This window comes from Trachypithecus francoisi, unplaced genomic scaffold (assembly GCF_009764315.1).
Source record: "Trachypithecus francoisi isolate TF-2019V2 unplaced genomic scaffold, Tfra_2.0 Lachesis_group7, whole genome shotgun sequence".
Lineage (NCBI taxonomy): Eukaryota > Metazoa > Chordata > Mammalia > Primates > Cercopithecidae > Trachypithecus > Trachypithecus francoisi.
This window is the reverse complement of record NW_022681472.1, coordinates 16,117,382-16,144,761: the sequence shown is the minus strand read 5'-3', so window position 1 is coordinate 16,144,761 and position 27,380 is coordinate 16,117,382. Positions and strand designations below refer to the sequence as shown.

At 37.6% G+C, this 27,380-nt stretch overlaps 1 protein-coding gene across 7 annotated transcripts in view; it reads right to left on the bottom strand.

Moving 5' to 3' along the window:
• The window catches only part of CHD7 (chromodomain helicase DNA binding protein 7), a 189,815-nt gene that overhangs the window by 52,801 nt on the left and 109,634 nt on the right, over positions 1-27,380 (bottom strand). For 6 of the 7 annotated variants that reach the window (XM_033203496.1, XM_033203500.1, XM_033203499.1 and 3 more), the window contains 4 exons: positions 19,466-19,607; positions 14,027-14,164; positions 12,604-12,669; positions 5,920-5,975 (listed from right to left, as the gene is read on the bottom strand). In XM_033203496.1, the coding sequence (XP_033059387.1) occupies positions 5,920-5,975; positions 12,604-12,669; positions 14,027-14,164; positions 19,466-19,607 (402 nt within the window). Of the gene's footprint in view, positions 1-4,804; positions 4,857-5,919; positions 5,976-12,603; positions 12,670-14,026; positions 14,165-19,465; positions 19,608-27,380 lie in introns of those variants that run through there. The other variant, XM_033203502.1, reaches the window with a different exon arrangement.

Here is a 27,380-nt window from a genome sequence, read left to right as displayed (position 1 = left end):
ACACAGGCATATATGCAAGTGGCTCCAGCCCTGCTTTGTCTGCTATAAACTGGGATGAAACTTTTAGTGTGACTCTGCTTTCTAGACCCTGATGATAACCCACTCTGGAGGCTTAGTCAGGAAGAAGAGGAAGGAAGAATAAAGGGTCAAAAATAGACTGCTTTGTCTTAATAGATAATTAAGGCAAGAGAAAGTTCTAACTGAACTAGAACTAAAATATTTTTTTAAAGTTATGAAGAAGTAAATGTAAGAAAAATATTATGAAGCTAATAAGAAATAATCTGAACTAGGCCCTACAGATAATACAGTTTATGGTCACTTTGGAAAACAAAATTTCATTTAAAAATAAAATATAATGACTCTTTATGAAACAGGTATAGATTTATATCTAATCTTGACAGTTAAAAAAAAAAAAAAGAGCATATCCCTTACCCATATCAGTGCAAAGTAGTAAATATTTATATTTATAAATAAATATAAGTAAAATATTAACAAACACAACTCCACATCACATTAAGAAAATAATACATCATGACCAAGTAGTTATTTCAGGAATGCAAGGTTGGTTCAATATTAGGAAATTCACTAAAAATACACAATATTAATATATCTAAGGAGAAAAATCACACAGTTATTTCTATTGACACGGAAAAAACATTTGATGAAATTTAACACCCATAATGGATTTTTTAAAACTTAGGAAGACAGGAATTGATAGGTATTTTGTTAACACATATTTGAAGATTTTAGTTCTAAAGACAAGATCTTACTAAATGAAGAAACACCACAGTTTTCCACAAAAATCAGAAAGCATGGATACCTACTATCTCCACTATTATTCAATATTGTATTTGAGGTTATTAGCCAATGTCACTGACAAGTCAAAACAATAAGAGACATAATAATTAGAAAATAATAAGTAAAGCTATCTCTGTTTGCAGATTATATGATCAGGTACCTGGAAAACCCTAGAGAATCAATTAGAAAACTAATTCAAATAACAAAATAATACAGCAATGTAGCAGAATATAAAATTAGCATACAGAGGCCAACAAATTGTCTTCATTCACAACAACCATTACCAATAAGGAGATAGGTTAGAGAAAACCTCTTTCACAATACCAACAAAGATAAAATACTTAGCAATAAATTTAATTAAAAATGTGTAAAATTTGCACAAGAAAATATTTAAAACTCTTATGAGACACAAAAGTAGAACTGGACCACTGAAAAGACATCATTTTCACACTGTGTAACTCAACATCATACATCATACAGTTGTAAATTTAACACAATGTAAATAAATAAAATGCAAACAGGCATTTATATGGGGCTAAACAATACTAAATTTTATATATAAAAATAAACATGCAAGAATATCCGGGAAAACATTAAAACAGAAAAGCTACTAGGGAAATAGATCTACCAGATACTAAAACACACTATAAAGACTTCCTAAGTAAACAGTGTGATATTGGCTTATAAATAGACAAGCAGTTCAAAGGCATAAAGTACAGATAAAGAAAAATTTAAAAATAAATAAAATAAATTAAAAAAAAAAACTTTAGGACATAATAAAGTTTGAATCTCAAATCACTTGAGTCAAAAATGGACTCTTTTTTTTTTCCCCTTTCTTTCTTTTTTTTGAGATGGAGTCTCACATTGTTGCCCAGCTGGAGTGCAGTGGTGCGATCTCAGCTCACTGCAACCTCTGCCTCCCAGGTTCAAGTGACTCTCCTGCCTCAGTCTCCCGAGCAGCTGGGATTACAGGTGCCTGCCACCATGCTCGGCTAATTTTTTTGTATTTTTAGTAGAGATGGGTTTCACTATGTTGGCCAGGCTGGTCTCAAGCTCCTGACCTCATGATCAGCCCACCTTGGCCTCCCAAAGTGCTGGGACTACAGGCATGAGCCACTGCGCCTGGCCAAAAATTGACTCTTTAATAATGGTGCTAGAACAACAATTGAAAAAAATTAATTTAGAGCCATGACTTACACAATACACAAGAATAAACACCAAATGGATCAGGCACCTAAATAGATAAAATGAAACCACAAGGAAAGCATGGACAAATTCCTCTGTAATCTGGATATAGGGAAAGGCTTTCTAGCTATGACACGAAAGCTAGAAACAATAAAAGAAAAAAACTAATAAATCTGACTGTATAAAAAATTGTAATGGACAATGCAATAAACACCATAAAGTCAAAAGACAACTGAAACCGAGAAAAGATAGTTGCAACCCAGATAAAGAACTAATATCCCTTATATATAAAGAGCTCTTAAAAGTTGAGAAGAGCATGACAGAAAATGAGCAAAAGACACAGACAACTGACAAAGCAAGATGTAAAAAGTGGCCATAAACTTATGAAAAGGTGTTCTTATTCACAGTAAGAGAAAATGCTAATTAAAACCTCAACTGAAATACAATTTCTTACAAAAATTAAAAAGTAAAACAGCACACTATATTAGAAAGATTGTGGGGAAATAGGTGTTCGCATACATTTCTGACAGGAACACAAATTCATACAACCTGAAGGAAGGGAATTTGGCAATATCTCTCAAAAATACATACATGTTTGCCTTTTGTATCTAGCAAACCCACTTCTGGGAATTCACCTGGAAGCCATGCCTCCAACAACTTGAAAATATAGAGATATGTATGAGAATATATATTGCAGCATTATCTGTAATTGGAAAACATCAGAAGCCACTTACACACCCACATACCCAGGAGGCTAGTTGAATGGTTATGGCACAGTCATGCAATGGAATACTATACAGCTGAAACAAAGAATGAGGAGGACCCCTATGAACTGAAGTAGAGTGATTTCCAGAATGTGGTGTGAAAAATAGCAAAGCACAAAACTATACTAACAGTACACCAATTTCTTTTTCTGTAAGAAAGAAGAGGAAATCATACCTGTATGCTCATGCCAAATTTTATAGAAAGAATAAACCTGGGATTAGTAAGGAAGCAAGCAGGAATTGGGGTGGAAAGGAAGGGAGGACTACGCTTCTTTTGTGTATAGTTCTAACTTTTGTAACATATTAATATTTCACAAACTTGAAAAACAATACAAATCAACAAGCAGGGGCTAAAATGGAATACAAATACAAACCAAAACTAAGGAAACACACTGTGTATCAAATAAATCATGAGGCCCCAACCTTTTTGGCACCAGGGACCAGTTTCGTGGAAAACCTAGATCCCTCGCATGCACAGTTCACAATAGGGTTCACGTTCCTATGAGAATCTAATGCCGTGCTGATCTGACAAGAGGTAGAGCTCAGATGGTAATGCTTAGTTGCCTGCCGCTCACCTCCTGCTGTACGGCCAGGTTCCTAACAGGACACTGACCAGTACTGATCCACGGCCTGGGGACTGGGCACGCCTGAAATAAGTAACAAACCACAGTGGTGGGGTAGGAAAAGAGAATAACCAACCCAAGGAAATTTTGGATAAAGTTTTAGTCCCTATGCCCTCAAACTAAAGACAAAAAACTAAGCAAATATAGGCTTCTTTTTCACAGAAATATGGACTAGTAATTCTGAAATCACTTCCTATATATGTTAGGACTGACAAAAAAGTAAATATAAAAAATAAAAGAGCCAGGTTTACTCTGGCTGAAGAAGGGAATTACTAATATTAAAGGGGAAAGGAGAGAACAAACTCTGAGCTGCTGGAATAGTACTGTAAGTATCAATATATAGGCATTGTTTTTGCTGTTGTGTTGGAGAGGTAGGTAAATATGTGTGTGTATATAATAAACAGATAAGTGTGTAACTCGATATATGTATATACACACACACAGACATACACACACACACGTGTACACTCTCCCAGTCCCATCCACCGAGAGGCACTAGAAGCAACAATTCCTCAGCAACAAGGAACACACCTAAAGCCCAAATCTTGGTTTCTCAGTGCCCCCCGTTCACTGAAAACAACCAAGCCTTCTTGGAGAAGTAACTGATTCCATAACTAAAACAGGGAAGTTACGAGATGAGCCTGGAACATCCTCTGGTGCCAGAAAGCAAGAAAGTGTTCAAAGAAAAATGAAGACAAGGCAAAAGGACAGAAGAGCCATTCTGAAGGGGCTCCCACTGGCCAAACCTGGTACAATGTGGGCAAAGTAAATACTACAACAGTAAAGGGTTATAATCCCTTGAATAAAATGAGAAGCCACAAGTCCGCTCAGCTATAAATTAACAAATGGACAAGAGGGTAAAGCTCTTCCGTACAGTAAAACCTAACCAATCAATGTAGAAGAAATGATGGAATTAGTAAATCACCCCTTCGCAACCATTACCATATTTAAGCCTTAAAGTACCTTTCCAGAAGATACACATTAACTATAAAAAGAAAAACAGAAATTCTTTGTACTAGTTTTACAATTTTTCTATAAATGTGAAATTGTGTACAAATATAAGGCTAACAAAAACTCGTAGTTTTATGGAAATCTTAACTTCTCTTAGCTCTCAACAACAGTCAGAAAAGCTATTTTTTTTTTTTTTTTCCAAAACTCCCTTTACCTCATCTCAAATGACTTTTGAGAAGGGCTAGAGTCTCCTGGTCTGGCAGTGCCACCTGGTCAGGAACTCGGAGCCCATCTCTGGGGTCACTAACAGGTTGACTGGAAGGAGGCAGCTCAGGCCTCACTGTCACACACTGATCTGGAGGTCTCTCTGGTAGTATCATTATTTTGGTGATTGATATTTGAACTCCTTTGCTCTTGTTTCAATTTGGTAAATCTACAAGGGAACTCTCTCCCTCTGGTTTACTTAGTTTACCTCCTCCTTACCATAGGAAATCGTGTTGTAGGCATAATTTCCACATGTGTAAACTGACATGCTCTGAGGACAAAAGAATGACGACAATTAACATTTTCCGAGCATTTTTAAAATTGTCAGACTGTATTTCATTGAACTCTCATGATAAAACTGATAGAGATTTCTTTATCTTTTTACTTGATAAAAGATTTTACTCACAGCTTCTTCAGAAGTGCATCAATTTATTAACAGTGCCAACTACAACAAGAGAGAATGATAGAAAACCCATGGCACCTGATGCTTTCATTTTCTAGGGTGGGGTAAATTTTCTGAGGCTGTTTTCACAGCAACTCACAAAAGCCTCTCTTTAAAGCCCTAAGAATGTATTAATATGGTGGTTTAGTTCTTTGTCTTAAAAGGGGTAAAAAAATAAATTTAATGTTTACATTATCAATGAACATTTTGTCCTTGTTCTGTGATTGTTATTTAGGTTACAAAATGGCCTCAGTCTTCTTCAGCAGAATGATTACTGACTCTGAAAACACCCTAGCTCATCGCAATGTCTGTCTGGGCCAGGTGTACTGCTTACAACAGAATCTACAAGGACAACAACTCACTGTGTTTTTCAATTCAGATTTTTAGTTATGAATTCAAATCTACTAAATAAATATCAAAAACAAACAAAAATAGATAAAGCTATAGCTCATTGCATTTTAGAACCTGAGTGATGTCATGGTTCTCTAGAACTTTCATTCCACAGGAGAGTTCTTATCTCTAGGGCCTTGCACCCTATGCACAGGTGAAGGGACGAAGTGTAGCCCCACAGGGTAGAATTCATGATCAGAGGACAGGGAAATACTGCTTTATTCATTTTTCTATTATTGTAGAAGTTTTTATCCTCTCTAAAAAAATACTTATTGATTATATACGGAAGTTAGTCAACTTTTACACCAATTACACATTTTCCAGAAAAATTCACAAAATATCAAACATACAAAAGTTGGTTAAAAAATGGCGTCCCAGGCCACGATGACTAAAGAAATCATACCAAAGCTTCTTAATTCTCAAACTTAAAAAAAAAAAAAATGGTTGTTTACTACTTGGAAAATATAGCCCCCCAATAAAAACAAAATCACAATTTACTTACAAGTTTTTGTATTTCACATAGAATTCCTCAATTTCTAGCTCCTCTCCAGATTCCTTCTGCAACAAAAGAAAATTTCAGGCACATACTTAAAAGCATCTACTACAATATTTTAAAAGTAATGATTTACTCCCATATGAGCACAAAACAGGACTGGGAAGAGCAGCACAGACCCTTCACGTAAGATGAGCACGCTGTGAGCTGGGAGGCGGCCAGGGCCACGGAGATTGCCACGCTCAGGCCCATGCACGCACCTCTGCCTGACGTGCAAGAGCTCCTAAGACATGAATCACTTTAACTCCTCCCTAACCACATGCAGCTTCATTCACAACAACCTGACCCCAAATTTGGCTTTCTGCCAAACCCACAGTGTTAAGTAGACGCCAAGTGTACCATTTTCTCAGGCAGCAGCCAATTAGCAACTGCTCTCCTGAATGCCATATGTATTATTTTTGGCTGCCTCATGGCAACTTTACATTGTGGGTTTTGTAATGTTTTAAAATATTTAAAAGACATTTATTTCTCCATATACTTAATAACTCTAAACAAGAAACCATATAAAACTAAATCTTGTTCTTATGCTATAATTTCAGTGCATCACTATTCATAGTTTCACTCAATGGTACAATTAAAATCTCTCAGACAAGATGTCTCACACACATAGCAGCCAAATAAAATTAACACTCCAAATACTACATTTAGGTAAGGTTAAAATTGTGATACATGTCAGCCAAATCAAGAGTTTTCAGTAGTAAGATTATCTATAATATCTCCCTTGATCCTACCTGCTGTAGTGTATGCAGAAGTTAATGTTCAGATGATATTTTAGGCATCTCTTTTTATTCCCCTTTTGGTTTTAGGCTCTTAAGCAAGTCATAATATGTAATTTCCTTCTGGAACATTTGATCAGATAAATCAGGGATCTAAAATATAAACACCACTTACAGGTGTTTGGGGATTGCTTTTATACTCTTACAAGAGACCCCGAGCCTGCCTCAAGGGTCATGTATGGCTATTCAGCCACCTCCAAAATGCTTCGAAGAAAATCAAGGCAAGTAGGAACATGACAAAGAACAAACGAAAGAGCAAAGGCTTCTACTGGATAACAGACGGGCACAGATCTGTTCAAAGGTACTAGTCCCCTCAATCTCTAACCTTCAAACTATTTTCAAAGATTGTGAACTTAAACTTTTCTTTGAAACTCTCACTTATAACAGTTAAACCTAACTTTTTTCTTTCTTTTCTGAGATAGGATTTGCTTTGTTACCCAGGCTTGAGTGGAGTGGTGCAAACATGGCTCACTATAACCTCAACCTCCCAGGCTCAAGCAACCCTCCTGCCTCAGCAACCCCTGCGCCTCCCTGCCACCTCCCCAAGTAGCTGGGACTATAGGCACACACCACCATGCTCAGCTAATTTTGTATTTTCTGTAGGCTGGGTTTTACACCATGTTGCCCATGCTGGTCTCAAACTCTTAGGCTCAAGCAATCCCTCCATCTCGGCCTCTCCAAGTGATGGGATTACAGGCATGAGCCACTGCACCCAGCTAAACCTATATTTTAAGTAGTTTTGGCCTGTCTAGAAATCATCAAGAAGGAGTCTGGACATGCAGGAGTAGTCAATATCTATCTGGTTGTGCCCTAATGGATCTATGAAAGGTGGTAACTATAAAGCATTATTTTAAACCAATATATTCAGAACAACTTCTATGTCATAGACTTTTAGTTATCCAAAATAAAAATAAATGTTTGTTGGATGGCTTCAAGAACCAGCAACATAAATGGAACATGGAATTAATTTGTAAGTAAATATTATCAAGTTCAAGTGGCAATCCATCCAAGACCCATCCTACTTTTTTCTCTAGTCTTAATATTTCCCCATTCTACTTCCATTTCTTTTTCTTTTATTTTTCTTTCTTTCTTTCTTTCTTTTTTTTGAGATGGAGTCTTGCTCTTCTCTGTCGCCCAGGGTGAAGTGCAGTGGTGCAATCTTGGCTTACTGCATGCTCCGCCTCTCAGGTTCACACCATTCTCCTGCCTCAGCCTCCGGAGTAGCTGGGACTACAGGCCCCGCCACCACACCCTGCTAATTTTTTTTTTGTATTTTTAGCAGAGACGGGGTTTCACCGTGTTCGCCAGGATGGTCTTGATCTGACCTCGTGATCCGCCCGCCTCGGCCTCCCAAAGTGCTGGGATTACAGGCTTGAGCCACGGCACCCGGCCTCCCATTTCAAGATATATTATCTTTACATAGAACCAGACATTCCAGCAGAAAGACAAAAAGATAGTAGATGATCAGGGAAAAAGAGAAGCAAGGATGAAACCAGATCCTTTGATTCTTCACACAGCATTACCATGAAATTCAAATCAAGAATGGAACTCAAATGTCTGAGCTTTTGCCCTTCTGATAATAATTATATTTTTTCAATTTTGAAGGCATTTTCAAAACCATGTATCATTTATATAACTGATATATGTTATAAATCATAAACAAGATTTATCATGTCTATGCTCTTATTATTTCTCCTGATTCTTCTATTTGATCTTTTCTCCCATACTGTCCCTTTCCTTCTCATTCTAAATGGTCTCATCATCCCATCATCCCATAATTCTAAGTGGGCACCAAAACATACAGGATCAAATCTTGAACAGTAAAGACAGTTTTTATTCTGTCTCAAGTCTGTTCCCAGAAAGCTCTGACTCTTATAGCCATCTGTCCCCAACTCTCATTACTACCCATTTTCTTGTCATGATAGCTATTCCTCTGGGAACCTGCTGTGAAGATGCCTGACAAGAGAGTCTAGGGCTGCCTAGGAGGAACCAACTAGGTTCTGAAACTTCATTTAGCAGCACCAGGAGCTGGTACAGAATTGTCCCAGGGCTTGTTATCTTTAGGATGTTTCAGAATACAACACTTTGTTCTGTTTAACGGACCACACATATTGGATCACCACCTTCTTGCCCCTAAAACTATAAATAGAGCTGTTTTTCACTGTTTCTTTCATATAAATATGATCATGCTGACCTCTTTTCTTTTACTGAACAGTAAAACAATTTAACAAAAGTGTGTGAATTCATAAGCCCTCAGAAACATCATTTCAATTATTTACTAAATGGGAGGCAGTTTGACCAGCCTCTGATGACAGCTTAAAACAGCCCCCACCCCAAAACCTCTCACCTCTAAGCCCCATTTTCAGAAGCCATTCTACAATGGGCATAGGCAACGAATAACTAAGTCACAGCACTATTCCCATACATACACACACATATACACACAACACTCATATTTATTTCTTCAGCAGCTACCATTAAATTTGAGAATCCAGTAATATTATGAATTAAACAGAATTTTTCTGAGAAATGTATACACCTTTTCATTAGTGCCAAAATTAGTCTATGGAAATCCTTATTATTCATATGAAATTTAAAGTTTCAAACATACTAAGCCATACTTGTCCCACTGTTCAAACAAACCAGAAATGTTGAGAAGGCAATAAATGAGTTCTCCAGCCACTTGGATTCTAAATAGCCACCCAGAGTCTAGGCCTAACTTAGGCCTTTTCCATGCATCCTACTACTAAACTAAGTAGTCATAGTCAAGAAACTAAACTACAGAGAAACAAAAAAAATTTTTGTTAAATAATACACAAAAGAATGAAAAAGCACCTCAATAAAGTTATCAATAAGGCATGGGTATGAATCCCTTTTGACTTCTGGCCCAACCTACCGTTATTACTTTACTAGAGACACCAAATCACAGTTCACTTAGGGAAACAACAAGGACATAATAATGGAGGAGATTAAGAGTTTTGCCTTCTTTACACTCTAGGAGGCTCAACTAAAAAATTAAAACACACACTCTGAAAATACGTCCTATAGTTAATTTAAAGAAAAATAAAGAATTTTAGGGAATACAGTCACAATTCACTTTTAAAACTACTTTTGGCCTTCTGATACAAAAAAAAGAATCTTTGAATTATTCTCCAAAGATGAATGACTCAAAGCAGAAACAACTACAGGCTGACTAAACAAGGAAAACAAAATAATTAGCCTTTATACAATTCAAGTATCTACTCATATATCTACCTCAAAATTCAAATAGGCACCAACTACCTCATGCAACTAGGTGTCATAGACATTAACCTGGGTTTAGAACAACATAAATGCTTGAGCCACCCCTATTTAATATGAGGTGCTGAATTAGGGTGCCTCTGCCAAGTGAGTTTTATGTTTGCACAACTCCATCATAATGGATGATGCTTCTCAGGCCATAGTGATGAGGTCAACTGACTTTGAAAAACATGGAGTCTCTACTCTGTGTCAACACCATGCAGAGCTCATAGCCAGTTTCTACAGTGCTGCCTGGCAGAGATAAAGACACCTTCTCACAGCCAATTATTAAATTATTCATGGTAATAAGAAACAGACCAGCAGGCACAGATCGAATCCACAAAAAATCTCAAATTTCCTTTTGTTTCTATTCGCAACACTTTCTTCCAATGTTATTAAAGGTGATAACTAAACTACCTACTTTGAGAACATTAGCAGTTTAAAAAGTTAGCACCTGTTAATGTTTAGTACCTTCTAACGCTTTTTTATTGCCCTTTAAGAAATACCAGTAACTGACAAGTAATTCCATGAGCGCCACATCTCTTCTTTATTTTAAATCATACCTCAAAGCACATCTCCCTTCCAGAAGAATTTTTTCCATTAATTTTCTCCAGCTTCAAATTCACCAACTCAACAAATATCCACCCTCCTGTACAGTGATTTTTAATCTCCTATGATAAGATAAACCCAATCATCAGTAAATGGTTAACAGTATCTATTCCTAAATCATGGGTACCTATCTTTAAAGGGTAGCTAAAGAGGAAAAGAAAACAAAAACCCTAAAGTGGGCAAAACAGAAAGAAAAAGCAATGTTCTACATAATGTATAGTCTAAGTAGCTCTGAATAATAGAGCTAATTATAATTTGCAACCCCTAAACCTGCTGAGTATGCCTGCTGAAGCACTATCAATTGAATGAAAATTAATATATCCCATCTAAACGACATGCTATTTACTCAAACAAGTCACTTCAATTCAGTGAAGGGGATTGTTCTTCAAACCATGTCAAGTATTTAAATTTTACCATATATCTACAATTCATAAATTAGTAGTTCTAGAGTCATTAGTAGGACAAAAATGCAACCTTCTAATGAGTTAAATAGTGCTTGTTTCTACTTGAGCAGGTGGGAAATTTGGCTGAGATTTTAGCATTTCATTCATCAGGAAACCTTCACATTCAAAAAGTCACCAAGATAGCCAGTCACTCCATACACCGTATCCCCTATACTCAACTGGAAAACACCTTGACATACTGCTCTTGTTTTCTTACAAACTAGAGATACATATTCCGATGAAAATTCATACTTTGAATCACACGACAGCAAAGCAAACAGTATTAAAATGAAAGTAAAGAGAAGTTTACCTGCTGGTGCAATAATATGTTCAAGGATCACTCAATAGCAGTATTTGAATGGTAATGGTTTCCTATTTGATAAGCCTGGGATCTCACTTTATTATAGGACTCTCACTGAGTCCTGTAAATCCTCCATTCCTCAACTCTCTTACTGGGAGATACTTTGTATACATTTTACTAAAAATAAACAACTTTAGGCACCTGTAATTCCAGCACTTTGGGGGACCAAGGCAGGAGAATTGTTTAAGCCCAGGAGTTTGTAGCTAGACCATGTCTTTATATTTTATTTTTTAATTTTTTGAAGTTTGTTTTACATGCTGAAACATGAAGTTGTAGTTCCACCCTCCTTGAAAACAAATGAAGAGAAAGAACTGTGTGGAATCGATAACGACTGAAGCTGCGACACAAACACCTATGTCTAAAGCAGACTACTTCCTAGAGACACGAAAAATTGCATGTTGTAATACCTAATGCACCTGCAGGTTTATGTAATTATTCAAACTAAGCAAAGCATTTTCTCAAAGTGGGCCGTAAGAACGGAAGTGGATAAAACAGGGAATTTTCATCAGTAAAAGAAAACATGGGTCACTGGCATTTTTTGTTAAAGAGTATATGAGTACCTCAATGACAAAGCAATCAGACTAGTGACAGATACTTAGAGCTCACCTTTGCAGATCAACAGAAACTTTGAATAACTCTGAAGTACTAAGTCAAAACTATTTTTTAAAATTGCACTGAAAATAGACCTGTATTTCACTTTTGCACTGGTAAAAAGAAATGAATAATTGTATATGAGAAAATGTTACAATACACATGAGAAAACACCTACTTGCTAAAATGACAGAATTTCCATCCTAACATGAAAGAGGGGGGAAACCTTCCTAAGAGAGATTAGAAGTAAATTCATGTTTTGATTTTTATGAATAATATTTATGAAAAAGGCAGTCTACAACTTTTAAAGTCCCATACATTTATTTGGAGACTTTTGAGTTTCTAGTTCACTCTAAATGGTGTAATAAAGCACTGACTGCTTGATACATTTTAATTTCATTTGGGGTCAAATATCCCAAAGATTCATATTGGGTTAACAAATTAGACAGGATTAGAATTATTACTAGAAGTTTTATTTTACAATATTAGAATTTTAAAAGAAAATTACAAAGCCAACAATCCTGTAAGAGTTGCATACACCTCACAGATTTTAATCGCTCCAAATGGCACTCACCTGCTTTTTTACTGAACGACTGCTCATAATTTTTTCTACCACGGGGCCTTCTGCATCAACAGATTCCTTAAAAAAAAAAAAAACAAAAAACAGTCCTGTGAATCAATCCAAATAGAAAACATCTCATCTCAAGCTATAAGAGCACGAAATCATTCCCTTTTGCTACCACCTCCACACCTTTTAAGTCACTGGGCACAAAGTTATCAGTGAGAAACACGACTGAAAGGAACAAAAATCTCACTCTACTGAAAGGCAAAAGGAAGATTTATGCTTACTACTTCATGATTATATGGTTTAATTATGGGTCCCTAAAGCTAGAGAGCAATCAGAAATTCTAGCCACCAAGACAAAATAATTTCTACATGTTAGCAGTCAAAAATACAACTTCTCTCTTTTTTTTTTTTTTGAGACGGAGTCTCGCTGTGCCGCCCAGGCTGGAATGCAGTGGCCAGGTCTCAGCTCATTGCAAGCTCCGCCTCCTGGGTTTACGCCATTCTCCTGCCTCAGCCTCCCGAGTAGCTGGGACTACAGGCGCCCGCCACGACGCCTGGCTAGTTTTTTGTATTTTTTTTTTTTTTTAGTAGAGACGGGGTTTCACCATGTTAGCCAGGATGGTCTCGATCTCCTGACCTTGTGTGATCTGCCCGTCTTGGCCTCCCAAAGTGCTGGGATTACAGGCTTGAGCCACCGCGCCCGGCCACAACTTCTCTTCATCTATACCCATGGGGTAAAGATACTCATCATTATGCTATAGAAGGCATCTTTTATCTATGGAGGTCACATAAAACATTATGTAACAACTTAACATAGAAAAAATTACCAAATAAAACGCAAAGGTGCATTTAATACACTTTTCAACGGGTTACCAGTTTGTTAACTAAAGTACAGTAATGGTAAGAAAAAAGCATTATTTTTTTAAAAAAGATCTTTATAATGATCAATCCTACACTACCCATATTTTATACAAACTGTTTTATCCATCATTTACATTGCACAGAGAATAAAGTACACCCTGCTGGGTACTACAAGGCAGTAATTTCATAAAGGGGTTCTCACAGTGCCTAACAGCAGGAGACAAGCTTGAGTGGTTTATTAAAGTCCCAGAAGCCACAGCACTGAATTCTCAGAGGTATATTCAGCCTCCTTATATTTTAACTCTGGCTCTTCCTCAGCATAGACCATTAATTCTCCAAAATTGTGTCAAATTACATATCACAGGCCTATATAAAAATAAATTGCAGTGAACAGGGCTTTTTAAAAGATACTGCTAAACAACGTATTTCCCATAGCACATTATCCAACATTAGGTGGATGTTCCCTTGCTGAAAGTACAATGCTTCCACTGCACTCCTCAGATTGCAGCAATGAAATTTCCAGTCCATCTTTAAAATGCATCCATAAATCCCACAAATCTGGCACTAACCTGCTGTTCTGACTGCGAGGTGTTGGAGGGGGAATCCCTCCCAGCAGCATCTGCATCATCTGCCTCCTCATCAGAAATCTTGAACTCCAGGTCTTCAGTGTAGCGCTTTCTCTTCACCTGTCTGCTGGACCGTCTCTTCTAAAAACAAAAACCCAACACAGTGGCCTTGAACTTAATGATTAAAAAGAAAAATGCTCTTTATAATGGCACCGAGTGGAAGGATGAATTTTTTTTAAATTAATCTTAAGGAAAAGGTGATAATGTTAATCCTACAAATGATGTGAAAAGATCACAGTGGTAACAAACAAAATAGAAATGGGTGGAAATCTGGAGTCAGACGCCTGGAACAGCTGTAGCCCTGCCACTCCCAGCTACGTGCCCTTCAACTAGGAAAATGGAAATAACAACAAATCTGGTTCCTCACTCAGTCAGTATGCCCATCAAAAGTGGCAGCAATACTGGAGCTGGCTAATGAATCTACAGGGGTTCATTATACTATTCCTTCTACCTTTGTACATTTTAACATTTTTCCCATATAGAAAGTCCAAAAAAAAAAAAAATCAGTGCATTAGAAGATAATCTGTAAATTATAAAGTTCTATACAAATATTGTTATAATACTATCCAAGGTACCCAAGATATTTCAGGCCATTTTAAATGAAAGGTTTTTGTATTTTAATCTTGATCCTAAAAGAAATACTCTGAAAATTTCTGAAGAGATAAAGGGTTAAATGGCAAAATTCATAATAAATGACTATGAAAAGTAATTTTACTTTTAAAAATGTTTTTAAGCATAGTGGTTAAAATTAAAAAGATTGGTAACAGCCAGTATTAGCAGGATTACTGGCAAACTGGGTATTCTTACAATCTTGTGGTCAAAATGCAACCCATACAGTCCTTGCAGGACAATGTGGTTCTATCCATCAAAACTTACACATGCAGACTCTTTGACTCACTACCTTCACTTCCAGGAAATTTGGGAATATCTGCAAGATAAACTGTAAAATAAAAAGAAAAACAAGCCACATAACCAGAAGTAGCCTAAGATTCTATTTAAGATAAATAAAAAATGTTATCTATTTAGATGTGTGCAGCTCATCGATATATTAACTTCTTAAGACAAAAAGACTGCGGCCGGGCGCGGTGGCTCAAGCCTGTAATCCCAGCACTTTGGGAGGCCGAGACGGGCGGATCACGAGGTCAGGAGATCGAGACCATCCTGGCTAACACGGTGAAACCCTGTCTCTACTAAAAAGTACAAAAAACTAGCCAGGCGAGGTGGCGGGCGCCTGTAGTCCCAGCTACTCGGAGGCTGAGGCAGGAGAATGGCATAAACCCGGGAGGCGGAGCTTGCAGTGAGCTGAGAACTGGCCACTGCACTCCAGCCCAGGCGACAGAGCGAGCCTCCGTCTCCAAAAAAAAAAAAAAGACAAAAAGACTGCATATCTTGTTTACTTCTCTATGCCTCAATGAGTATTTGCTTAAAAATGAATGTATATGTGTATGGCTTTAAATAAAGGAATCTGAAAAAACACACAACAGACTATTAATAAAGATGGGGAAAGAAGCAAATGGAGCAGAACAAGAGGTTCTGAACTCTTTGTTCAGAATAATTCTATATTATTTAACTGTTTTGTCAAATAATTCATTTTGCAAGCTAATTAAAAATAAGGAGAAATAACCTTTTTATTGATATATGTATGTGAAATCTAAATTTGAAAATGACACATGTAAAGTTTTAAGCTGCGAATGAATTCAAGAATATTACAACCTATGGAATGAGTTTGCTAAGCACACAGAAGAAATAAAAATATTGAGAAAAATTTTTATACAAAATTTTTTCTAAGAACTATGAAATAAAACTTTTTAAAGAGTCTCATGAATGCTAAAGTTGAGACAATAAGGCAGAGAGAGGCAAAACATCCATTGTGCGCACCTAAAGCAAGACAGGCACTACCAACTCTCAAGTCAGGAAGAACACAATCCCAGTACTTTTCCCCAAAGAGTGGTACTGATTGATTTAAATCTTATTAAGTTTGTGTTCTCCCTGCTCTTAAAAAGGGATCTGAGACAGTTCACAATACGAACTCGGTATAATATGACCATCAAATAGATTGTTAGAGATTGTTAGCTCCAAGCCACACACAGCTGTGGCCACAGAGGTGCAAAGTACTTTTCTGACGTGAGACCACTCTAGAAAAACTTTATTAAGAGACTTCCTTGTGGCTTACACGGAGGGAGTAGTGACATGGGCCAGAGGTTCCTCCTGGGACCCTCCTCTACAGGACAAAGCTTTGGCACTGCCCAGATCAACCCCAGGTGGAGGCAACAGAGATTCCAGCAGAGTCTTTTGCCATCTGCAATCCTTCCCCACATCTCAGGTGGCAATTTGATCTTGTAAGTCCTAGAGCTAAGAGCTCTTGTTTGAACTGGCCCCGACTCTTATCATGAGACCTTGGACAAGTAATTTTGTGGACGACTCCTGGTCTGTAGAATGGGGTTAATGACAGTAACTACCTCATATGAATACTGTGACGATCACACAAGGGAATTCATTCAAAGCTTTTAGAACAGTACATGGTAAATAATGTGAGATGTAATTAGTAGGACTAAAGTTATCATTAATCAGCTCCAGCTTTCCAAAGAAAAAATGGCCCAGTTACCTTGTACAGCTTCCCTTTTCTTTCCAAAGCTGACCTACTTACTCCTGCTCTCATGCCCACTTTACCATTCCTCACTTCTGGACCACCAGTTTCTTCAAGATACAAAAGGCCATTATCAAGAACAATTTTAATACTTCAAAATTTAGCATATGCTGTATTACATTTGATATGTCAATTTAACTCAATTTAAATGGATTCATTTATATTTCCATCTTTACACCATTCCAGTAAGACGGAATGGGCTCCTAGTGATCTGCCTGCAGATGTTTCATCAGGTTTCCCTGCTTAAGGCCCCACTGTCACAGTGTTGTGCCATATAAGTAACTGGATAGGGTCTAAGACAAATCCACTTTATGCTAAATCCCACCCTGATGTTAAAGAAGGGTTCCATCCAGTGTAACAAGACAGAGCGCTTTCTTCTTTTTAAATAGAAATTTATGAGTTGGTAAGTATAACTTTTAAAATATAAGTTCCTCCGCATATCAACTTTGTGATAAAAATCTGGGCAATAGTGATGGAATTAGTTAGCAGTGGATACGAGGTCACTTCATATGTAAAAACACCCCAAAATACAATTATAACTCAATTTTATAAAAATTTTTTAATGTTACATGGCTTCTCTAGTTTTAAAATAATAATTGATCTTACATTTATTTTGAGTATCAAGGTTCCTTTCACAATTCCCCAATGTAAAATTAAATTATCTAATATACAATGTTTCTACTGTGATCTGGTAAACTATTATTATCTGAAAGATTTTTGTGAATCAAAATGAAATATAAGAACTGTCTTTAAACCATAATTCAAAACTTTTGAAATGACACTAAAATAATAGATCGACTTTTTAAACTCAGATTGCTTTAGAAAAGATACTTAAAACAGGTATAACAAATAGAACATTTAAATGTTTCCATGACCTCACTGTTGAAGTAATAACTTGTGACATAATTTTGAGTTAGTTAAAATTATATGACATGTACCTTAGTAAATCAATCACAAAACTCAAGAATTTTAATGCTAAGCCCTTCATGCATGTGTTACAGGAAGAAATACAATAAACAACAAGTCAGCATCACTTCCTGTGTCAGACATACCAAGAAAGCACAACTTTCAAAGTCAGATCTTGTGTGGTTGCTTATATTAGCTATTGAACACATAACAGTTAGGCCCTAGCCAATCAGAAAGGATATACCAATGTTCACTTGAATTGATTAGCAGTTTCCCATATTTGAAATGCAGCAGGAAAAAAAAAAAAAAACACCCTAAAGCTAGTATTTCATAAGGTCTATCTGAGTCTGAATTAATATAAACAGACTTTTAAAAAACAATAGCAGCATTTGTGAAAGAACAACAGAATTTCCTCTACTGACGTGAACAAATTCTTAATGTTGTCCAAATACTATTGACATAAAGGTCCTACTTTAAGCAAACATAAATCAGGAGAGAAAATACCCTTAAGGATAAAAAAAAAAAACACCTCAAAATCATTAAAACATTTGATTCGGTAAGACCAGATCCCAGTAAAAAAATAAAAATCATTAAAACGCTTTAGTTGTAAAACAGCCTACGCAATTAAAAAATGATATCTACTTACCTTCCCAATATCTTTCCATTGATGTATAAAATAAAATCACATAATAACCCACACTGCCAAAGGTATCACTATGTTAGTTACATCACCAAACCAAACTAAACCAAAACACATTCATTCACTCCATCTCTCTCTCTCACCCTCCCTTTCAGGTCCAGCTTAAGGCTATTCTGTGAAGTTACAGATATCAGGGAGTTCTACTCTAACAAACAAAAAGCCAAAGCCAAAAATATCTGAAATTCTTTGGAATAGAGCTGCACACTACAAATATTTTGTTTCTGACTGGTGAGGGTACAGGTGGAAAGTCCTGAGTGTGTACTAAACGATAAGAAAAAGTCCAGTAAGCTTCTAGAGGCTGGCTTCCTCCTGCAGGACAACTCTTCAGGAACTGCTCCTTGGCAAGTTAGATGTCATTCACATAAGTTACATTCCCAGCCATCCCAGTGGACTACACTGGCATGCTTCCAGGGAACCTAACAAGGAAATAATTTTTAACTGTCATGTGTAAGGGTCCTTCTCAGTCCAATCAGCTAAGGCAGTATGCTTCACACACAAGAACCTACATTCCTCACGTTTACTTCAGGGTTAGCATTTCAACTCATTCCTATAAAACTCTCCTAACATCGGGAGAATATTCTGCAGAGTTGCCATTTGGAAAGTCACTGGCTTGTTCTTAGAAACTTTAGTATTATATGAATTACATTACATGAATATATCTCAACTTTGACTGTCAGATGTCAGAAACTTTAGACAAGCTACTACAAATTATATCTTGATTTTTAATTCTGCAAAATTAAAAAAAGTGACAGTCAACCAAACTTTAGAGAAATTTAAAAATGTGAATGAAGCTTTATATGAGCCTGTATATTAACAATATGTTCAACAATATGTTAACAATAAGATAGACAGCAAAATATACATCTACAGAAATAAATGAAGAATCTCTGCCTTATTAATTATAGAATCAAAGACAGCAAAATCAAGCCACTCTCATCAGGAGTGTAATTTCTTGTTCCACACCCGCTCTCCCTCCCCACATCACTATGGAGATAATGTTCCAGACTACAATAAAGACATCTCAAGAGCATCTCTATAACAAGATAGCGGAGGTCTTGTGTACTTCATACATGGCTAAAGTTACCTATGTTAAATGACCAAGGCTCGGGGATCACAATAATTACATTACCTGAACACCTGGGTCCTCATCTTCTTCAGGAAGAGGAGACGGTGGAGGTGTTTTATCTAAGTCTGAATTTTCAGAACCTTCTGTTTTTCCCTTGTTGACCTTTTTCTTCAAAGCACTTGCTTCTGAGTCAGGTTTCTTATTACTAGAATTCAAAGTGGATCGCTTAGTGTTCACTTTTAATGTGTCTCTGCATGTCTCTTATATTTCCCACATTAATATCCCAAAAGTATCAATGACAATTGTTAAATTCATACATATTGGCTATTTACAGTTAAATGCAACTTCCAATTACGTTTTTCTGGCAAAACTCCATATTAATGACTTTTAGCAAATCTATGACCTAATTAAAAATAAATTGCATGCAAAAACTTATACCACACATAGTATATTTGTGCAAAATGCCCCCCAGTACATCAAGCCATAATAAAAAATCAGATTAAGAAGTAGTTTTGCTATCAAGTTTTTAAGGTACACAACACTTTTTTAATTGTCATGAAAAATGATATCATGATCATCTCTTTGTATCTTTTGTGGATAGTTTTACATACTTATTTAAGTACTCTTTTGACCAGTACTGGAAGGTATCCTCTTTTATACCATCCAGTTACATTTTTGTTCAACTTATAATCTTTTAGAATATAATCAAAATATATAGCAATTTCCTGTTGTACATAATTTTAGTTAGTGTTGTGTTCTTAATTAAATATAAGCTTTATTTTGGTGCTATATGTTTTTTGAGATAATCACAATTAGCCCTTTTTTTGAAAGATAGTTCTTTGAAAAATAAAAATACAGTAAAGCAACCCTAATAACGTGCATGTTTCATAGTATGCTGCTGACAAATGTTAGTAGAATTTGAATATTATATAAGACAAAGGACATAAACTTTAAGAAAAAAAATGTTTTAAGTTTGCCATTACCTCTAGAACCTTTACCTGACTTTCTTTCAGAATGTACATTTAGTGTTACCTTCCATTTCTGTTTCCAAAACAGCTCCAATTTTTTTTTTTATATTTTGAGACGGAGTTTCGCCCTTGTTGCCCAGGTTAGAGTGCAATGGCACGATCTTGGCTCACTGCAACTTCCGCCTCCCGGGTTCAAGTGATTCTCCTGCCTCAGCCTCTCAAGTAGCTGGGATTACAGGCATGCATCACCACGCCCAGCTAATTTTGTATTTTTAGTAGAGATGGGCTTTCACCATGTTGGTCAGACTGGTCTTGAACTCCTGACCTCAGGTGATCCACCTGCCTTGGCCTCCCAAAGTGCTGAGATTACAGGCCTGAGTCACTGCACCTGGCCATCAGCTCCAAATTTTCTAACACCAATTACTGTTTGTTATCCAACACTGAAAATAATCCAACCTCAGTAATGATTTTTTTCAAAAATATTTCTAGGGAGTCTCAAATTCCAATAAATTGTGAAAAACAAAAGCTGTATTTCAAAAACCTTCAAAAAGTTTATTTATTGAAATGTGTAAGTTCTTAGGAAAATGTACTGACACAATGCATTAAACAGCATGTTTTTACCGTCGCCTACCACAAAAGGAAGAAGCCAAGATACCTATAGCTATAGGCTTTCAGAATAAAGCATATGTCATGTAAAATATTTCAAAAGTATTGTTAATAAAGCACCCATCACACACCTAAAATGGATTTTTTCAACTAAATAAAATATCTGATCACCTTAAATTAGTTATTCTTAATACTCAGAGTTTTATTTTGTTAACATTTTAGCATAGTAAATAGCTACATAAGAAAATAACAATTCAAGATTACAGCAAATGGCAGTTAGGTTTAAAAAGCTATTTTTATTTAAAAGAAAAGAAAAAGGAAATGCTCTAAAAACTTTGTCTTCAAAAGACCCACAGAAAGCATAATATTTTTAAAATTAAAAAAAAAATCCATACAACCGTTCCTCATCCAACTGTCCTAGTGTTTACGCTACACATGGACAGAAGTCTCCCCTACTATGAGGTTCCATTTCCAGCATTTATTTCCGCTCTAACTGCCACAAATTATACAATACTACAGCTGAACACTGGGCCCCTTTCCTTTCATCTGCACGCCAAGAGCAATCAGATTACCCTGGTAACCAGCGGTCACATGACCAGCACCTGCTCTTTTGGCTGGATGCCACTGACTAAAGCCATCTGCTTCCCTCAATCAGCTTTCAAACATTCTCAACACCTGCGCTGCAGTGTTTTGTGGTTTCTTTTATCAAATCAGTGCAAAACTGCTTCCAAAACTTTACATATTTCTCAAATTTGTTTAAATCAGAGGTAGGCCTGTCAAAGAGTTGAACCACTGCCAGGTAAAGTGAGTTGGCAGCTCGTGCTTTTCACGGTGACCTCTCTATACCAGAGTGAAGTACACGGTTTAATTTAGAGGGCTGCCGGGCCCTGCATGCATGGTCCTACAGGAGTAAAAGGCTTACTATCTGGAAACCGACCAGAGCCCAGGTTTGAAGAAACATCAATTTGCTGAAGGAGAGAAGTGCTAATGATTTTCCATCTGCCCTTCCAAAGAACGAACTGTATGGAACCTGCAAGATAGCTGAAAGTCAGGCAGGCCCTCTCCAAATGTTTAGACAAAAAGCCGATAGCCAAGGGAAGCACTTATCCCAGATCTGAGTATGGAAAGATTTCTAAACTCATCAGACCTTGCACTATTCATGTTGTTAAGGGACAGCTAGGCATTTCCATGCATCAATATACAAATCAAAGAACACTCTAGGAAGTCAAAAAAAAAAGCAACAAAATCTTCAGTGTCCACCCTACAACATTACCATCAAGAATAAAATTAAGTTATGTAAATTAAATTGCCTTTGCTACTATTCTGCAATAAGCTAATCGTGATTTTCAACTAAGTGTTGTATTAAAACTGCTTTGCCCAAAAACATCCAAGTCAAGATTTTTCCTTTAACAAACAAAGGTAATCTAGAATGGTGGATATGAGCATTGACTTGAGTCAAGACAAACCTTAGTTCCAGTTCGAACTGTCATTTATAGGCTGTGACCATGGATAAGTTACTTAATTTGTCTGAGCCTCAGTTTCCTCATCTGTAAAATAAGGTTAATATTTATACAGTCTTCCAAGATTTATTATGAGGTTTAAATGAGAAAATGGCACAGACAGTTAACATCCACACCCATGTGAAAAACAAGAAGCTGAGTCTGGGAAGTATTCTCTGATCATGGCTCAGACCCATTTGGGCCTATTCAGCTGCAGAGACTTACAGACAGGACCCCGCCTTCACCGAGGATGACTTCATTCAAGCAACATACATAGAAGGAAGAGCCTTCATCAACATTACTAAGCAGTAGCTAAAAGAACATGCAAGCAAACAGACCCATAGTGCACTCCTCCCCATGCCCATGACCACTGCTTTAGTTCAGACACATATCATTTCCCGCCCAGGCTATTAATCACAACAGCTCCCCACTGCCTCATCACCCTCACGCCCCACGTGCAGGGCTATACAACATCAGACCAGTGGAGAAAGGACAGAGAGTCCACTTGCATAGTTATCGTTTTTATCTGTAAGTGTCAAAACTAGTCTTTTATAAAGTCAAATCCAAAACATAAGACATATATTCCTCTTCTGAATTACAATAGAAGCTGGAATGTATGAAAATGGCCAGTGTTCTAAGTGGGGGGGATGAGAATGTCTTTAAGAAGTAACATCACTTAAACCAACATTGCAATATTGAAGATAAGGCCACTCTGCTGCCTGACGCAGATATAGAACCGCAAGACTCCTCTAACAGCTGCAGTGACGGCTACTCATGGGCCTAGCTCAGGAAGACAGCCACATGGCAGCCTGTGAGTGGGAAGAATAACTAGGCCATGTGCAGGGAACACCTGTAAATTCCATCCCTGAGTGGCACCAGCCCAGAAGAAATCAGGTCTACCCTCATTCCTCTCCTAAACCTGCTGTGCCTTCTGCATTTCCCACCTCAGCATCATGGTAATGCCACCAAAACATCACCTGAAAACTCACCTCAAGTCACCAGAGTAACCAGTTGAAATGCAAATCTCACTGGGGCATTCCTCTGCTTTAAACCTCTACATGTAATGTCTGAGATTCTCCATATGGGTGTACGAGACCCTTTGCCTCTTATGCTTCCAGGCATACAGAACTATTCTCCAAAACACACGTGTATCTCTTCTACCTATACTTTTATCCCAATCTACTCATCTGCAAGACTCAGCATGGACACCATTCATTTCAAGAAGCATTTTCTAATCACCACGGTCTGGATCAGATATGATCTCCTCACTCCACCCTGGATGGTGTCACATGATATACCCCATACAAAGGATACATAAAATACACACAAGTTGGTGGTAACATTACTGCAATATATTAAAATCAAAGTACTATATGTGTGTCTTTCTCCAACTATCATGTAAGCTCAAGCAGAGAAGAAACTGTGTCTTACTATGTTTGCATTTCTAGAGCCTACTCTGGTAGGTTACTTATAATTGTTAACTGGTCTAGTTACAACAGTACAAGTAATAGCAATAACAACAGCGGAAACATACATAGCCCTGGGTATGTACCAGGCACTACTCTAAATATTTTTCTCATTAACTCATATAAGAACTCCCCACATAGCATCTACCTTGATGAAACACCTATAAAAGCTCAGTAAAATCGGGCTAAAGTTTAAAAAAATGGAGTGAAACCTAGCATTTTTAAAAAACCAATAGAAAAGAATACCATCTACATACCTTGCCTCCATACTCACAAATTTCTTTTGTGATCCTTATCTCACATCATTACTGATAATGACCAAAAAGCAGGCCATCCCTCCTGAGGCTAGAGGCTGAGACACAGACCCATCCACTCATGAAGCTAGAGAGACATGGAGCCATCCACTCACGAGGCCAGAGAGATGTGGAGTCATCCACTCACGAGGCTAGAGAGACGTGGAGCCATCCTCTCCTGAGGCTAGAGAGATGCAAAGCCATCCACTCATGAGGCTAGAGAGACTCGGAGCCATCTATTTGTGAGGCTAGAGAGACGTGGAACCATTCACTCATGAGGCTAGAGAGACGCAGAGCCATCCACTTGTGAGGCTAAAGACACGGAGCCATCCACTCCTGAGGCTAGAGACTAACACACAGAGCCATCCACTCATGAGGCAAGACAATGAGATATACAGCCATCTACTCATTTTAGACAAGCCCTTGTAATCAGATGGAGAACATTTTCTGAGGATGCTGCTGGAGGTTCGAAGGGCCGCTGTTCCTCCTCCAGCCTTACTTACATTTTACATTTCATCATGAGAGTTGGGTTACACTGGTGGGTAGCTGGATGTGCTCAGGGTCCATAGCTAAGTGACCAAGGTCTTAAGTTCTGCAATCACCCCCAATGGCACCAAAGCATACACCAACTTACTGCAAACTCTTAGAAGCAGGCATTAGAAGAACACAAACTTTATATTCAGAGAGCAGTATTTGTCACATGGAGAGAGAGTCTAGGCAATCTACGTTTATGCAAGGAGTCATGTTCAGCTTACAACTGTAAGTCCATAAGGACGGCCTAGTCATATTACCTGAAATGTGGCTGGATGGATTCAGTATAGGCAACTAATTCCTTCTGCTGGCTTTCTAAACAAAGCTTGATACAAAGGGCCATAGCTTACTGGAAAGCCAGGTAGCTGCCCTGATTTATTACAAAATAGAACACAGTTAAACACTGATTAGTGTCAGCCTGATGATCTAAGTCCTGAATAGAAAGAAAACTTGAAAAAGAACCAGATTGTGGACCCAAATGTGATGAGAATATGGTCAGCTAATGAGAATGGATAATGGGAAGGAGTTCTCAATCAGTCTCTTCAGATGGGATAAGTTAGTGAAGTTTCTCACCATATTAGGAAAACTTAACCTTGAGGCTTAGGTCATGAGGATTAATCAGGTTTGTGTTCAGAGACTCAAGCTTCTCCAAAATGTTACATTATAATCTTTTTGAAGAGTGAAAGGTATTAAAGCATATTCTTACACTTTATATCCTGAAAAGGCTTTGAATAAAGAAATGAACCTAATGGATAAGAAGTAAAAGAGATGTTTTTGTGGCATGGGATGCCACACAGAATGTGATGCAGGGTGTTTGTGGCAAAATACAACTCTAAAATGATCTGAGCTGCCACACTAAAATACACAGCTAGATGTTACAGGCCAAGGGCTCAATGCTGGCAGAGGAGAGTGTCTAGCCTCTCAACTTAAGAGCAGAGGATTTCCTTTAAGCCCTGTCTACTATTCGGTAAGTTTTTTAGACAATGAAAAAGAAAATTAAAAGACAAAAAGGCAAACTAAAAAAAGATAAAGTGTGAAGTTCTAAAAAGCCAATTAAAGCAGCATAAAATCTGGTACATCATAGAGTAAAATCAACCCCACAAAATAAAAATTTTAAAGAAAGTCCTAAGACTTAAATTTAACAGCTAAACTAGAATGTAATAAAATGCAGACGACAGAATAAGCTAATGAGGAAGGGGACAAATCAAACTCTGAATGACAGATAATAAACCCAGAGGTCAAAAACTTCACACCAAGACATCCAGCATCCTTTTGGCGAAGGCCCCAGTAGTGCTCAGCGCGCTGCCCAGGTGTTTGCAATCCTGCACCCAGCAGCCTGAGGCACCCTCGGTTCTCAGGCACCAGACCTGGCACCCACATGCTTCACTCCAAGCAGGTGCCTCGCCACCCTCAACTCCTAAACCCCAGCCACAAATTATTTACCCTACTCTTCTAGTCGAAAAAGAAAGAGGAAAGCCGTTAGCAGGCAAGGAAGAGGGAATAATTCTGTTTTACTTACGGACAACAAATGTACAAGTTCAATGAAGAATTAATAAATGTCTTAAGTTCTTTAAAATTAGTCACCAGCTGGGTACAGTGGCTCACGCCTGTAAACCCAGCACTTTGGGAAGCCAACGCAGGTAGACCGTTTGAGGCCAGGAGTTGGAGACCAGCCTGGGTAACATGACAAAACCTCGTCTCTATAAAAAATACAAGAAAAAGTCTCTGTAGGTCTGGATCTGAAAGAATCAAAAAATAAAAATAAAAGAAAAAAGAGAGACTGAGGTAGGAGGAGGGAGGACTGCTTGAGCCCAGGAGGCTGAGGCTGCAGTGGGCTGAGACTGTGTTACTGCACTTTGGCCTAGATGACAGAGCAAGACCCTGTCTCAAAAAAAAAAAAAAAAAAAAAGTCACTTGGGGCTGGGTGCAGTGACTCACACCTGTAATCCCAGCACTTTGGGAGACCGAGGCAGGCAGATCACTTGAGGATAGGCATTTGAGACCAGCCTGGCCAACACGGTGAAACCCCAACTCTACTAAAAATACAAAAATTAGCGGGGCGTGGTGGTGCACCCCTGTAGTCCCAAGCTACTAGGGAGGTTGAGGCAGTAGAATCACTTGAACCTGAGGTTGCAGTGAGCCGAGATCACGCCACTGCCCTCCAGCCTGGGCGACAGAGCGAGTCTGTTTCAAAAAAACAAAAAAAAGAAAAAGAAAAGAAAAGAAAGAAAATCTGTAACAGTTACCAAGTTTTATGGATTAAATTCAGATCTGCCAGAAGTAACATGGAAAAGAAGTCTAGTTAGCTAATGTGCTATCTGATAATAGAAGTTTAACGTCGACATTAACACTTTGGCTACGTGGCATCACCTGGCATTATAATGGAAGCCAAACTCCCACGAAATTATATTGTTCCTATAGAAGTCAGGGCTACAAATAAAATTAGCATTCGAATGGAAACTTAAGGGTATTGTCTTACTTAAAAAAAAAAAAGTGCCTTTTTTTCTTGATTCATACTCTCCATTTCCTAGACATAACATAAAGAATTAAACCAATTAGACACTTCAAAACTAATGCAAAAAGTAGGCCTTTCAATGGCCTTTTATCATAGCGTA